The sequence below is a fragment of the Anoplopoma fimbria genome, chromosome 18 (genome assembly GCF_027596085.1).
Source record: "Anoplopoma fimbria isolate UVic2021 breed Golden Eagle Sablefish chromosome 18, Afim_UVic_2022, whole genome shotgun sequence".
Classification (NCBI taxonomy): domain Eukaryota; kingdom Metazoa; phylum Chordata; class Actinopteri; order Perciformes; family Anoplopomatidae; genus Anoplopoma; species Anoplopoma fimbria.
In genome coordinates this window covers 8,832,710-8,848,152 of record NC_072466.1, presented here as the reverse complement: position 1 = coordinate 8,848,152, position 15,443 = coordinate 8,832,710, and the positions used below count along the sequence as shown (strand labels likewise).

At 39.1% G+C, this 15,443-nt stretch overlaps 1 protein-coding gene across 1 annotated transcript; it reads right to left on the bottom strand.

The window, feature by feature from the left end:
* Positions 1-1,384: 1,384 nt before the first annotated feature.
* Positions 1,385-15,215, bottom strand: LOC129107308 (potassium voltage-gated channel subfamily H member 5-like). The gene is made up of 11 exons (XM_054618763.1): positions 15,143-15,215; positions 13,391-13,514; positions 12,710-12,816; positions 12,444-12,572; positions 11,461-11,573; positions 10,854-11,246; positions 9,636-10,065; positions 6,379-6,578; positions 5,169-5,421; positions 4,556-4,752; positions 1,385-2,591 (listed from the first exon to the last, which is right to left on the bottom strand). Exons 1-11 carry the CDS (start codon positions 15,213-15,215, stop codon positions 1,440-1,442), a joined length of 3,171 nt encoding a protein of 1,056 aa, XP_054474738.1. The 3' UTR covers positions 1,385-1,439.
* Between the last annotated feature and the right edge of the window lie 228 nt (positions 15,216-15,443).

Genomic DNA, 15,443 nt, shown 5'->3' with positions numbered 1-15,443 from the left:
CAGGTTTCCTGGATGCATGCAAAGGCATTTATACATGTAATATAAAATAGATGTACTGAATCCACTAACAGCCACATGCTTTCATCCTCACAGTTCGTACTGAGATGATTCAGTCGCTCAGAAAATTAAAAAATATCCTGAACTAAAACTTTAACTATGCTGTTGGGTCATATATATTATTGTAATCATCTTTACACAACCATAATAAGCAAATACAAATAACAAATGTTTAGCTGACAAAAAGCAGTGCAGTTCATTTAGTTTTGCATAGTGGTGTGTGCTAACCCATCATTTAAAATGTTCTAAAATAATAAATTGCATAACTGTTCAAATTATTTTATCTTTGACTACCTGTAAGATTACAGGTAGTCAAAGATAAAATAATTTGTACTGAAATAAATACTGAGTTTCATCATTAGAACAAATATACCTGAGCAAGAGGCATAGTGACATGAAGGGACGTAAAGTACATTTGCTTTTACATGTCAAAATATTCCCATCTTGTTTAAGCAACATAAGTTTTTCACAAAAATAGAGATAATGATATTTAACAATACAACTCTATTAAAGCACCTATTCCTATTTCGCATGCATGGGAATGAGGTTTAGACAAAATATAAGGAGTTTCTAAAAGGTTCATAAAATGAATGCATAGTGCAGTGATAGATTCAAATGAGAAATCCTCCAGTATCCTCCAAAGAAGGGTTAAAACTCAGACAGGGTTTTCTATAGTAAAACATGTGCAAAAAAAAACATAGAGTTGATCATGTGTCATTAAAACAACCCTGAATGAGGCTTTATTATTGTAAGGCACATACCGTTACCTGACAATTAATACCGGAACTAAAGGGAGACATTTATTTAACACTTGGTGCATGTGGAAACGTTTACTGAGCTCCTGTTTGTTCAGACTGTTAGAAGTCCGAGCAGCTTCTGCTTTCTTTAAGACAGCAAGTTCAAGTTGTTTAAATAATTTAGATCAAAAACTGTAAATTAACACTAAAATAAAAGACAAGGAAGATCATGAAAATGACAGCTTTACAAAAATCCTTAAAAAATGTAACTTCAACTCCTATCAGGCTCAGATGTTTCAACAACATCCTTCATCAGAGTATCATTCATGAGATATATAGCTATATGTTGATTTATAATGCTTCCTAAATATACTTATTTCCTAGCAATAAGTGTTTGTTCAATAATAGTTCCTGTTTAGTTTTTTCGGCATTCTTAAATCTAGTAACAGGATCATAAAAGTGCCTCACAAGTCTAGGACTGTCAGAGAGTTAAGGAAACGTTAAAAATGTTTTTTTTGCATGCAGTGGTGGTGTTTAATGTGAGAAATTTATTTGGCAGACCAGAGTCCAGCACGACATGCAAACTTGTGCTTATGTAAATCAGTTTTGAGGAGATCCAGGTTATGGTCTTTCAAATCATTAAATTCAAAAAGGCCCATCGTCTTCCTTTGGTGTGACGGGCTTGGACGCAGCGACTGAGTCTTGATATTTCACCCTGGTCTTCGGGGAAGAGTTCGGAGGCAGTGAGAGTCTTCTTTTCATCGACAGCAGCCTGAGGATCTCGCTCACCTGAGACTCGAGCACCGACAGGCGGCCGCTCAGTTTCTGAATGTCTCCCTTCAGCTCCAGCTTGGCCTCATGCAGCGTGGCTTGAAGGAGCGCTTGTTCAGACACCGGCTGAGCTAAAGACTGTTTGAGGGAGTCGACCCCGAGGCTGTGCTCAAACGGGTTCCTCTCAAGAGGGCTCCTTTCCATCGGGCTCCTCTCAAAGGAGCTTCTTGAATCTCCGGCTCTGTCAATTCGTAGATCGCTCTTAGTGATGCCACTGTCACAGGAGTCAGTTTTGTGCATGGCGCTTATTTCTTCACCTGCCTCTCCAGCACTGTTGCCCCTCTCTTTGATCCCCATCTCTCCACTTTCCTCCAAATCCTGGTTCTTGTTGTTGGCTGCTAACTGCTCTGAGGACTGGGATCCTTTCTGCCACTCCTCTGCTTTATGTGGCTTCTTTTCGACATTAGGAGGCGGTGGTGCAGTCGAAGCGGCGTTTTTAAACTTTGCCCAGCCTCGAACACCTCTGCTGCCAGGAACGCCACCTACAGCTCCCTCTCCACCTGCACCACTGCTCTTCACCGGGCTGTTGACCCTCTGACAGAGCTGACTCTCTGCACCAGGACTCTCTGTAGACTCCCCAGCCTTTTGTGTGCAGCTTTGCTCTGCAGTCTCTGTCTGGACAAATGCTTGTGGAGGTGCAGCCATGCTGCAGCCGCTGCCTGCATTCCCCCCTCCTGAGCATGGTGCATTATTCTGCACGATGGAGCTGTACTCCTGCTGCTGAGAAGATACTGACTGACACTGTGTGTAAGAGTTTGATTCGGAGTGACGGTGGTGCTGCGGCTCCACCTGTACACAGTTATGATCGAAGTAAGAGTGAGACTCTCCCGGTGGTTGAACGTCTCTCTGCTGTCTGAACCTCTGGAACAGCTTGCGGACTGGGTGGTCTTCAGGAATGGAGAGAGTCACCTCGTTCCTCTGGTGCTCCCGCTCCCTTTTCACATCGGCAATCTTTCTGAAGATGACCTGCAAGAGGGAGAAACTGTGCATGAGGACAACGATGTAGGATACTCACACCACATCAAGGCCACATTTAAATTCCAATAGTGCATTTCTAGTTGGATGAAACAGAGCCTACATGCATATATAATGCCGCTTTAAAGTCAGGATAAGCATGTAGACCTATTGAAATAGTAAAGAACTGAAAGCAGCAATGCATGAGGGAAACAGTTAATGGAGCAGTGATGGAGTGATATCTAGGCCATCAGAATTTCTGGATTCACTCAGAAGACAAAGAAAGGAAGTTGACGCAACTCATTAGAATCTCACTTGGACTTTTCAAACATGTTCTGAAGAAACTGTGATAGCAACTATAAATACAATAACCTCTTGTGTTCATGAACAGTTCTGAATTCAAATTATTTCCACGTGTGAAACACAAACTCTCCTGAATACGAAGCGCTCCATTCCCTTGTAAGTTATATCAATGATTCAATCCCCCATGTTGAACGTTGACAAGACTTTTTTTAAGAATATGATATTGTCATAAAACTCATCTGGGGGTTCATCTGAAACTACCTAAATTAAATTTTATGTTTAAAGCCACAAGGTGAGAGAAAACCTCAGTTTTTTTTCTCAAAGACAGTTCAATAACACAAGCACTAGGGCACTTTGATAAAAATAAAAAAAAAAAATCAGTTTGATATAATCAGCTGCACAAAACGCAAAAATCCCAGTGAAACTGAAAAGAAAAGGTTCAAAATGTTCCGGAATAACTCACAACTAACAAAAACAAACCAAAAACCATTTCAAGAGTTGCTTTTGGGCACTGATTGTGGGGCTTATAACACCTTAAACTTGTGTCCATGGGCAGTTAAGATGCACATGCATGCAAGTTCTCTGAGTTCATAACAGTAAAGAGGGCAGCAACTAATCTTAAACCTATGCAGCACAAACTGTTTCTAAAGCTGCTCAAATAAATAATAGATGACTTTGTTTTCATTGAATATATTTTAAGACATAAATCTTTCAACATGCAGCCACACTTTGCCTTCAAAACTTTTAGATTTAGAGCTGCTTCACTGACCGTGGGATTATAGAAATGTTATTACATAAAACCTTTTTAATGGAGCTGCAATAAACTGGAAAAGTCAGAGGAAATTTAAAGTACATAGCTACGTAAAACATTATAAAATAATTATAAACCTCCATGTTTCTGTTATGGTTTGATTGTATTCCTGAAAAGTCTGTTTCAATTCCTTCATAAAAGTGAATATTCTGATTTATAACATCTACTGTACCTCAAAAGTCTCTATTTCATATAAACCAGTCTTGAACAAAGAGCCCAACGAACCACGTTTACCAGATTGACTTTAAAGAGAATATTCATGAAGAATCTTTGTGATTTTCATCCCATAGGATAATATTGCAGCAACATATAAAGAAATTACTATCAAGACTGAGAAGCAATACATCTCAATGCTTTAATGGGATTAATATATGTGTCATGGAGAAGTTCATCAAATATTAATTAGTCAGTAGACGGTATCTTACATTTTATATATTCTGTATCAACTTGCTCCAACTCTATATTTAAGCTTAATGATGTTTAAACTGAGCGATTCAAGCCCAAGACTCCATGTATTTTATGGCTGCACCAAGCGACAAATAGCTTAAACAAAAATTTACCAAAAAGTCAGCCAGAGCCTGACATACCTGGTATGTTTGGAAGCGTCCCACTGGATTTAAATTACAGGTGGGATGCACAGCATGAGTTTGTAATGACTGACAAACTGGCAGGCCGCTACTTGATAAAAATACTTGACTACAGTGCAGCTTGGTGCTCCAAGAGATAAAGCTGCTGATAATGTTACACCTTTACTCTCTACTCTAACAAAGACATAAAATGCCCTTAAAGAAACCAATATGTCTACAACGAAAACAAAATGGAGAGAAAAAAGTACAGCTGTATGGTCCATTAAATTGTTTACCCGTTTCCGTAGATTGCAGGTGAGGATGAGGTTGCGGGAGAACGTGTTGGCGAACGCCGTGTAAAACTCCAGCACCCTCATCAGAGCGTCCCTCCTGATGACGTGGAGGTCACAGTAAGTCAAAGCTCGGACGTTTGCACAAGCCCGGGCCTGCGTGGTCTCTTTCCAGAACACGTCTCCAAACACGTCACCTTTACCTGGATGGAGACAGACATGATCACTGTGTTTAAAGCCAGGGATGCAGTTTTTTTAGTCCCAATAGTGATAACTGGGATTTGGGTATCGTCCGATACAAGTACTGATCCTCTACCAGTGTTTAATTAAGAACCTGTATGCCTCACTGTGTGGAAGTGACTGGGATCATTCTTTTATGTGTAGAGAAACATCAGACTTGAATTAAACATTGCTTTCCTAACTTTGCGTAAACAAAACTTATACATATCAAACATCCCACATGATCTTTTCAGTCTTTTTTTAAATAGACTAAGGAACACATTCAGCACTGAGTCATGAACTCTTTGCACTGAGACAACCTTTGCTCTAGTTTTATCTTTTACCAACACGTACAGATAAAACTTGACCCTTTCTATGTCATAATGTTGCGTTAGATTACCGAGTATTGCGATGACCTCATCGTCCTGGATGACTTCTAGTGAGCCGGAGACCACAAAGCAGAGGGTGTCTACGCTCTCTCCGATGTGGAAGATGAGGTCTCCGGGTGCACAGTGTGTGGTCTGAAACTCCACAGCCAGAGAGCGCAGACAGCCGTCGCTCGCCAGACGAAACGCCGGGTGATCGTTGAACACCTGCCTGTTGAGGTGGACGCAGATGTCCGCCCGCATGTCTTTGGGACAAATTGAGAGAACCTGAGGTAGATGGTGAGATGTCAGAGCAGTTAAGTTACATCATCAGGTATCATACTGTATTTTTATCAGTAGAAGTCAACATTTCCAAAGCAGTTAAGTCCAGCCAACATTTTTAAAGATACAGAGTATAGGATTTGGCGGTATCTTGCGACAATATTGCAAATTCCAACCCACTGAAACTTCTCCTGTGTGAAAGGCATTTAGGACAACTACGGTGGCCGGAGCAAAAACCCAAGTGTCCATATTTAGAGCAAGTTTGGTTTGTCTGTTCTGGGCTACTGTAGAAACATGGAGGCCAGCTCCTTGAAGAGGACCCACCGTGTAAATAGATGCAAATGTTTCATATAAGAAAAAGCGTTTTGTGGTCAGGACAAAGATTGACATGAGCATTTTTTCTGCTCTTGGAGGGGAAAATAAGTAAGTAGAAAAAGGTAGAAAAATGCTTTATTCCATGGGAAGGATGTGTCACATAAAATCTCCAGTAAGGGTTAAAAACAACAAGCTTCTAATAAATATGGCTCCTCCGTTGTAGAAATACGCCAACACACACTTGCCCTCCTCAGGGTGTTTTTCCTTTCCCTTTAAAAATAAATTATTGATATTATTAAACTATCAATCTGCTGTTATTTTGGCCATAGCTCAGCAAAAATATCCCTTTCTAAACCTTTATGATTATGTCAACGAACCCTGAGTGTCAGCAAGTGCATTCAGTGATCTGCTGTGACCTTTGAGGCTAGTTATTGACCACCATGTCGACTCTGTCCATAAATATTTTATGATACTGTTTAAAAAGAGAGCATTCTTACTCTTTGACACTCAGCGACAGAGCTGTGCACCAGTTTAACTTTGGACAGTTTAATCACAGTATATATTAGGTACATTATGAACATTTTAGAGTTTGTTACTAAAATTGGACAATTCATGAACTCCTACTGCTAACAACAATAATAACAATACCTTATCCGTGTCAATGCCCTTAGACATGGCCCAGGTGGAGACGATGAAGTCCATCACCCTCTCACTCAGACCTTTGGGAACTTGATAAAGCTTCAGGAAGTCGCGTACGTTGTTGAGCATCTCATGGTAGCGGTTTGTGTTGGTGTACATCTGCTGGAAGATGGTGGTGACATTTCCAAAAATGGTTGCATATAGCAGCGCTAAAGAAGAGAAATGGGGCAAAAGTCATTCCATGTGGGATCATTAGGAGTTTGGTTCATATGGTCTGAATGATTTCAATTAAAAAAATTATATTTACAGGATTTGTATTCCACACATAATATCTTATTATTAAATAATCAATTAATTTATCTATTTCTATTCCCCTTAAGATTATCATTTCCTGCTTAGTTGAAAAATAAAGCTCCTCTTTATAAGGTGTAAATAAAGGAATGGTTTATCATGTTTTTGTAAACAACTTCAATAGTTTTTACTCCTCCTATGCAAATAATCTGTGTAGTGGATTGAGCGTTTATAATGTAATTCATAATGCACATTTCCTCAGTTAGAGTTCTGTGCTGCAGTGACCTCAAAGAGTCAGTCAGTATCTCTTATCGTGAGGTTTTACCCACTGAAGAGGAAAGAGTCGTCTCCAGTCGCCACAGCAGGATCACAGAGGTTAGGATACATATCTAACGTGATGGCTCATTGTCCTTTTTCTACACTCCAGCCTGCAGGCGAACTCCCCCTTTCTTCTTCTCCTCTCGCATAATTACTGTATCTGTAGCAGGAGACATTTCGGCCGTAATTGAACCCGACACTTCAGTGTGACTGAGTGATCTTCGTGATCGAAGCACCACCAGAATAATGGGTGTTCAGTTTTGGAAGTACAGACCTTGAAGCGTGGCTGTCAGTTTGTGTTGCCCCTCATTGTGTTTATTGCATCACTTTACATGCTGTTTTAGAGGAATGGGCCAAAGGTTAGTGAAGGAAGGCGAGTCATGACGGAGGAACTGTAAGCAAAGGCTAAAAGTGGAAGCAGTGACACTGAAGGTGAAGCTATTACTGTAACTACAGTGGGTGATGGAAATAATACAGACACCTGCATAAAAATAGATTTCTATTTTTATGAAGAGGTTCAAAGTTAGTTAAATGAGGCTGGTTTGACTTATTGTTTTAGATGAAATAACTTCACATAATCAAAACACCTTCTGAGACAAATAGACTCTGCTTTGTGAACGAAACATTTGGATTAGATGATATTAGGTGAATATAATGTTCACGTCTCCCTAAATTACAAGTAGCTTTAGTGTAAAGCAGGAAATATGACACTGAGACAATGTAGATTGTTTATAAGTTAATAGTGTTACACAACATGCTAAGGTCTTTAGCACTGCATCAGTTCTGATTCCCTGTAACTCAAGACCTCGACTAAATAATATTGATCTAATTTACAGTTTGGTGTTTTACAAAACTGCAGCGCCACTGGATCGCAATCAAAACCATATAGACACAAAGGCCATGCTTCTCTGATAGAATAGTGATGATGACCAACCTTCACACAGACCTTCAGACAGTGATGGGCACTGAACATGTCACCTTTTATTATCGACAAAGCTGAGTGCTAAACTCTCCCAAGTGGTTCAAACAACGAGGCTGCAGCTTAATGTGAATTAAACGACCAGAGTCAAGAGAGCCAGTGAATCAGTGACTACTGTAAATAATTATTTATGTACACAAAATTCATCTGTTATTAGAATAAGATCTAAAGTGCCAGATAAAACTACATCTGTCCATGTATATGGCTATATATGATTTGTGTTGTTGCCTTATGTTTTTTTGTGATAAAAGCATGCAAACTACATCAAGTCAAGATCTAATTAACATACAGCATTGCTGATCTCTGCTACACCACATGTTTATCAGTAAGAACCAGCTATGAGTCAATGATTCTGAGCTTGAATTTGACTTTGCATCTGTGCAGAAACCTGGACATCTTCACCATATGGTGCTTTACTGGCAGCTGGCAGACAACCAGCCGGACTGTGGAGCACATTACCAAGACTAGCATGCAAATAAATGCATCCAGATTGTTGTGGCTCCTGTAAGGTTGTACTGGCATATTAGGAACGGATGAACGGATGAACGAGATGGAAACTGCATCAAAGGATGAATGAATTGTATGCTTGTAGAGTGATGGGGAGATTGAGAAGTAGCTACTGCTGTGCAGCTGTTGTTCTTCTGGCATATTGCTTAACACCTGCAGCTGCAGACATAAACTGGTAGCTTATATCACTATAAAAAGTGGAAAACATGACCTCTTTATAGGCAGCTGTCACTGTTACAATCTGTGGAAGCTAGCTAGCTGGGCTAGCTATAGCTAATAATTTGTCCTGTGTTACTTAGCTAAGACAAAGTGTCAAAGACAAAACCATAACATTCTTGCATTCTCTTGTCTTTATATTGAATTATTTTATAAAGTTCATATTTGGCTCATATAGCTACTGTGTTAAATGTGCAACATCCCACTGCCTTGAACTTCAACTTAGTGCCAAATGCAGCTAAAATACCAGTGTCTAAAGTGATGTATGTCATAGGAGGTAGTATCTGTCAGGGGAACATGTCATTCAGACAGTGAGTGCCAGTAGAAATTGGTCACTGAGGTAAAACACAAAATTTTTCTTGTGAGGAGAGAGAGCGACATCATAACTGCTGCAACATTTTTGGATTTTGTGTGCGTCCGCAGACATGGCGTTCAAACTGTGTCCCAGTGAGACAACAGTGGAAATGCTGTTCTTTTGTCCTCTATTCAGCTTTACTTAGACTGTCAAGGTTGTACTGTGCCTCCATTGAAGTAGAAAAACAGCAGTCACTTTGATTTAAGCTGTTCTGAAAAGCTTCACTTGAATCTCACTTGACAAATTGTCCACTGGGAATTGATACATTTAGGGTTTGTGCTTTTTGTCAGCGGCTTGGAAGAAGACAGGAAACGATCGGAGGCCTTGTGTTAATCGGTAGCTGTTTAAATGTGTGTGTTCATGTGATGGAAAGAGCTTGAATCTGTATTAGACGGCTTTGTGACTCCGTTAACTGCTCCATTAACCACCACTCGTACAAGGAACAATAATTATACTACTTGTTATGTAACATCAGATCTATCAGACTTGTTTATAATATGTGATTTATTAAAGATTAGAAAGATTTTATGAGATTTTATGAAATGTTTGGAATGAATATAAAACACAGGGCTTAATTCGGGAAAATTATTGAGTACTTACAGCCCACCATCATCATAGCCACGGAGAAAATCTTCTCTCCATCTGTGGCCGGAGCGATGTTGCCAAATCCGATGGTGGTGAGACTCGTCATGGTGAAGTAGAGAGAAGAAATGTACAGCGTGTCCTTGTTTGGGCCCCCCTCCCACTGTCCCGTACCGCTGACGTTGTAGCGGTAAGGGGTCCCAATGCTCAGGGCCAACTGGTAGAGCCAGCTGTCCGTCTTAATGGTGTTGGTGGCCTCATCAATGACTTCGTAGTCCCCAATGCTATACCAGATGCAGGCCAACCAGTGGGCCACCAGACCGAAGACGCACACCAGCAGAACCAGGACGGCTGCTCCGTACTCCAGGTAGTGGTCCAACTTACGGGCCACTCGGCCCAACCGGAGCAAGCGGATCACCTTCAGGGAGCTGAACAGACTGCTGAGACCCTACAATGATAAATGAATCAGCAAATATTTTGATGATTATTTAAAACACAATAATCCACTTGTTCAATTTTATTAGTCTTCTATGATTGTGAACTGAAGATCTTTCAGTTTTAGACTGTTGGCCAGACAGAACAAGCAATTTGAATGTCAACTTAAGTTTTGGTAATTTCTGATTAGAAGTTCAACAGTGTTTTTGACATTTAATCGACTAAATGTTTTATTCATTGTTTAAATAGAATTATCAGTTTATTAATAATGAAATGAATCAAAAGTTGCAGCCCTACTGCATTTATGGTTCAAAAGGTTTGACTTGTAAATTCAATTTGTGCAACTGAGATTGTTTTATACACTTGGCTGTACATAGATTAGTCTCTATACATGTCCGTTCCGTTCCGCTCCACTATGTTCATCAACTAGTCGTTAACTTTGCCTGTTTGCTGCTGGACGGGATAACTATGAGTGTGTTTGTCACTACAAGTGACTTTTCTTTTTAATAATTACATGAAGTCATTTGATTAATTGTCAATATCAAAAAACAACAGTTTGAAGTAGTTTTAAAGATAAAAAAAACAACAACATATATTTCCTTACTGGGAGAAAAGAGTCTTCTGTTCGTGTGGTGTTCCTGTGGAAAATCGAAGGCTCACGAACATGACTTGCTCGTGATGAAGACGTGATGACATCCTTTATAAAAAACAGTCAATCAGAAATGTTTTGATATTTACATGCACTGTTAAGTACCAACACATAAGCCATTTTAGCAATACATTAATATAAAACTCACTCACCTCATTCACGTGTTCAAAGGCGTTGATGATGTCATAGGGCAGACAGGACAGCAGGTCGATGACGAACCACGTCTTCAGGTAATTCATTCGTATGAGCTTCGCGTCTGAAATGACCTCCCCAGCAGGACCCACAAAGGTGGTGTGAAAGTTGAGCACAATGTCAATCAGGAAGACGATGTCCACGACGCTGTCCAGCACCAGCCAGGCCAAATTGTTTTGCTTTGTCTTGAAGGAGACGTTGTACGGCACCATGATGGCTGTGTAGAAGGTCAGGATGAGGATGACCCAGTCCCAGGTGGTCTTGAAGGTGCAGTAGTGGAGGATGATGTGTGGAGGGGTCTTGGGGGCCTCCTGTTTGTACTGAGGGAGGATGTCTGATCCCAGCTGAAGAGCCTTTATTGAGACGGAATATTTAACAATGTGAGTACAAAATCACATGTAAAGTGCAACAAGGAACAGCAGTGTCATCATAGATCCTTCTAGTTGTACACTAGATCTAAACTAATCTTCTGTTATAAGGCACTTTCTTGATTTAGCTTGAGGTATTTTGAAGCAGATACAAAGTATTTGGAACCAAACTCTTCTTTTAGACCTGGACACTCCTCACCTCAGCCAGTCTGGAGGGCTTGTGGCTGACCTCAGTGCTCAGAGGAGCTAACTGTTGCACCAGGTTGCGATTGTTGGTCAGTGCCCGCGTCAGTCTGGCAAACTTTGTCCATCCTGCTCAGAGACAAAAAGACAGACAGTTTTAATGCAGACATTTTAATACACCAATAGCAATATAATGGTAATTATCTTTGTGAAGAAAACACTTTGAGGCTACATAACTGCGGTTTAAATTAAGTTTTTCCCAATTGTTTGAACATTATTTCTTCTCTTCAGCATCATTAATATTGCTTGCACGTTTATAAGATACCTTCAATTTAGAAAGAACTATTTTTCAATTCATATGATTGTGCATGAATGCATCATCCTAAAAGCCTTTTTTTTTTACTGCATTTCCAGGCAATTAGGAAGAAAAAGCCCACGTGCTATATGCTGAGTAGGACTTGATGGTGTTTAAATATTCATTGTAAAACCATTCAAATGTTATCAGCTGGCTGTAGACAGATAATTGTATTCCCTCTCCGTGTATAATCAGTATTGTCATACATTAACCATACCCATGTGGCCCGAGTGTCTTTTGTTTCTGCTTGATGTATGTAAAAGTCTTAGTGGCACACTTAATCCCCTGGGACATGGCACCCTCAGAGACCCGTGTGCACTGACCCGCACACACAACACCTGGACAGTTGTATGTTACAAACCAGGAAACAAACGTCTGTTAGGTCACAGCCACTCGAGTGCTCGAGACTTTCAGCTACACTGCACACACCATGGTGGTGTTGGATAAAAATGTAGCTTTGATTGGACCTTAATGAAATATTTACTTGATGTAAATGCGTGCTGTAACCCTTTAGTGTTTGAAATAAGACAATAAAATACCAGAAGTGGATGAACCCAAACGGTTTATCATTATTACACTTAAATAGTGAATGCAGTCTGGTTGAAACCATTTTGAACCAGATACAAAAATATTAACTGTCTCACCTTTAGTTGTTTCATCTTCAATCGGCTGTTTGAAAAGCGTAATGTCTCTGAAGGTGCAGAGGAAAAGCACCACCTTGTTGTCCTCATTTCTGATTGGAGCTACCTGCATGTAGAGCCATATCGGTGTCCCTGTAGGAAACAGTTTAATGGAGAGTTGTGAGAGAGAACAAATTCAGATAAACAAATGGGACAAATTGAAGTAAATGTCATCATGCATTTGATGATTTTTAGTAAAAAAGATATAGTAAATCTATAGTGAAACTTACTATTCTTTGTATAGAGCAGCACCTCGTAGAAATGGGACTCATAGTTATCAAAGGTCTGTCTGATTTTGTCTATAGTCTTCTTATCAGTCAGGTCACCATACATGAAACTGCAAAATAAGGGAGACAGACACCAAAAAGCCAAAGGGAGCATATTGTTGTTGTTAGAAATAAGGGCAGAACATTAAAGGCAGACATCACTAACTTGGATTAAACACGTTTTCTTCTTCTTAATCTTTAAATCTTTCTTGTAGTTGCTGCAAATCAGTGGTCAACTTTTTTGCCATGACAACAGCAAGACCATTGTATTATTTTTGGTTCTCTGATTTGAACACATCCATAATTAGTTGACCTTTATAAGATATATTTGTACGTGTATTAAGATCAGATCAGATTTAATGGTGCATTCTGACATATGGACATGGAAAACAGATTAGAATTAGCCTTTTTTATGCAAAATAAGGCTAATTTACAGTAGTTTTTTCTTTGTTAATCAGTTTGAACAGCTCCTGTCAAATAAACTAATATGATAAATCCCTGCTCACTTATTAAAGGTATAATGGAAGTGCTGGAGTGGAGATTCAATATGAAAAAGAAAAAGCATCAGCACATTACGATCTGTTCTATATTCACTTATGGATGCAAGCTATTGGTCATGTCATTAAACAACAAAAGGCATCTTACTTGCACGAGCTGCTTCTGTGCATGACTTCGGCTCTGTGGTATCCAGACAGCTTGCAGAATCCATCGTTGCTGTAAACGACCGGCCATTCCACGATCTGTGCATTTCCCAACAGGAAACTGGTTTCTGCAAGAAAAGGGATAAAAAATACAGCAGTCTGAAATAAAACTAGTCAAGACGTAGGACAAACCTGCAGACTGGAGTGCACCTGTTGATCAACTTTTTTAGGGTTTCCTGCAGTCAAAGCCAAAGCATCGTTACAGTCATTGCTACTGGAGTTATGCAACTGCAACCTCGTTGAAACTCAACAGATTTTTAGCTGTTTTTAACTGATATTTTTGACAACTATGTTGTAAATTCCCCCCGCTAAAAAAATGGTTAAATTTGATTTAGATATTTATATCTAAATCAAATTTAAACATTTTTTCTTTATAAAATCTGACCAGTATCATGAATCAGAGAAAACTTCAACATATACAGTGTTTAAATCTGTATTTGAAATATAGCAATCATTCTATTCACTATAAAGCAAACTCTCCCACTACTAACATTATTTGAATAATCAAATATAATGGAAACAAGATTATTACTATTTAAATCAGCAGTAAACAATGACAATGACACTGTCACTAGCCACTAGGCAGAAATAGATGTGATAAAATGTTTATGTTCCACCCTTAATGTGAATTAAATATTGATGAGGAGCTACAAAGTTCTCCAGCTTCACAGCAGTTTGGACAAAACTGCTGTCTCGATAAAAATTACTGAGGAGATTTTCTCCAATTTAAAGTCAACATTGAAGCTATAAAACTTAAAGCCTGTGTATCTTGAACTTAAAGCTTTATGTTGTAATCAATGCCTTCACTCTGCAGCTGTTTGCAAAGATTCAGACAATAATGACTGAATTTGAGATTATTTTAACAGACTGAATTTTTCTAAAATATACCACAGAGGTGAGACATTTAATTCATGTAGCTTTTATTTTCTTAACCATACAGTTCGTGGGACATTGTGCACTTCATCTGTACTTGTGATGAGAAGCATCAATCTTACAAACACTCTTATGGGGAAGCTATTAGCTGCCACGCAGACTGTAAATCCCAAAAATATTTTTAACCATTTAACCATTTTAGTTTTCTGAAATATAAACAACAACTACTAACAAATATTACTGCACAACAACCCACAAGTACGTGCTACAGAGGCACTACAAGACATAACATAGCTAAACATTAAGTGCAACTGAGTCACCAAACACAAATGACACAAATTACATAAACATCCCCTAAAATTAAAAAGGTGTTTGTAAGAATCCAGAAGAACTAATTAAAAATAAAGCACACAAAGAGTAGCACTTAAATCATCATATGATGAACAATAAAACATAAAATGGACTTCGACAGATTAGGAAACATTCTTGTTTCTATAGGTATTGATAATAGTATAACGATAAATGTCTTAAGGGGTATCATATATATCATAATATACTATTATACTGACTTTGGTGTATTAACAATGGGGATTTGGACAAAAGACATATTGCATTATTCATGTTTCATTGTTAGGTAGTTGCAAAAAAGTGGAAATTACAACAGTCGAGTCTTAATTGCTGCTTCTTTCCATAAATAAAATAAACTAACATTGAATGTGTACTTCAGAATCCCATGCAGCCTTGTGTGGTGCCGTGATTGACATGCCAAATCAACATCCATTCATTCTTCTTCTTTTTTTCTCCCTTTCACAGTAAAACTCACCGCTGGAGCGCCGGACAATATTTTCCAGAAAAGTGTTCTGCGGAGCCACCAGTCCTCTCTTGCCCCCATGCATGATGAGGGATCCGGACAGAGACTCAGAGCTGCTCGGTGGTCGTGATGTTGTTAATAAATAAGATCCTCAGCTGTCTGCCCGACCGGAGCGTGGACCTCAGTGTCAAGTTAAAAATAATTAAATGAAGTACTTCCGCACTGAGGGTTTTCAGAAATAAAAACATCACTACTGTATGTGGGATTTTTCATTGTAAATAGCTTTAGGAATAGGAATAGGAATAGGAATTGC

What these genes read in the sequence shown, in the direction of transcription:
- LOC129107308 (XM_054618763.1), bottom strand. Translation starts at nt 15,215, where the DNA reads ATGCATGGGGGCAAGAGAGGACTGGTGGCTCCGCAGAACACTTTTCTG. An exon ending in CACAGAAGCAGCTCGTGCAA is followed by an intron (nt 12,817 to 13,390) that starts GTAAGATGCCTT and finishes CTTATTTTGCAG; the next exon opens with TTTCATGTATGGTGACCTGA. An exon ending in GGCTATGATGATGGTGGGCT is followed by an intron (nt 6,579 to 9,635) that starts GTAAGTACTCAA and finishes TCTCTTCTTTAG; the next exon opens with CGCTGCTATATGCAACCATT.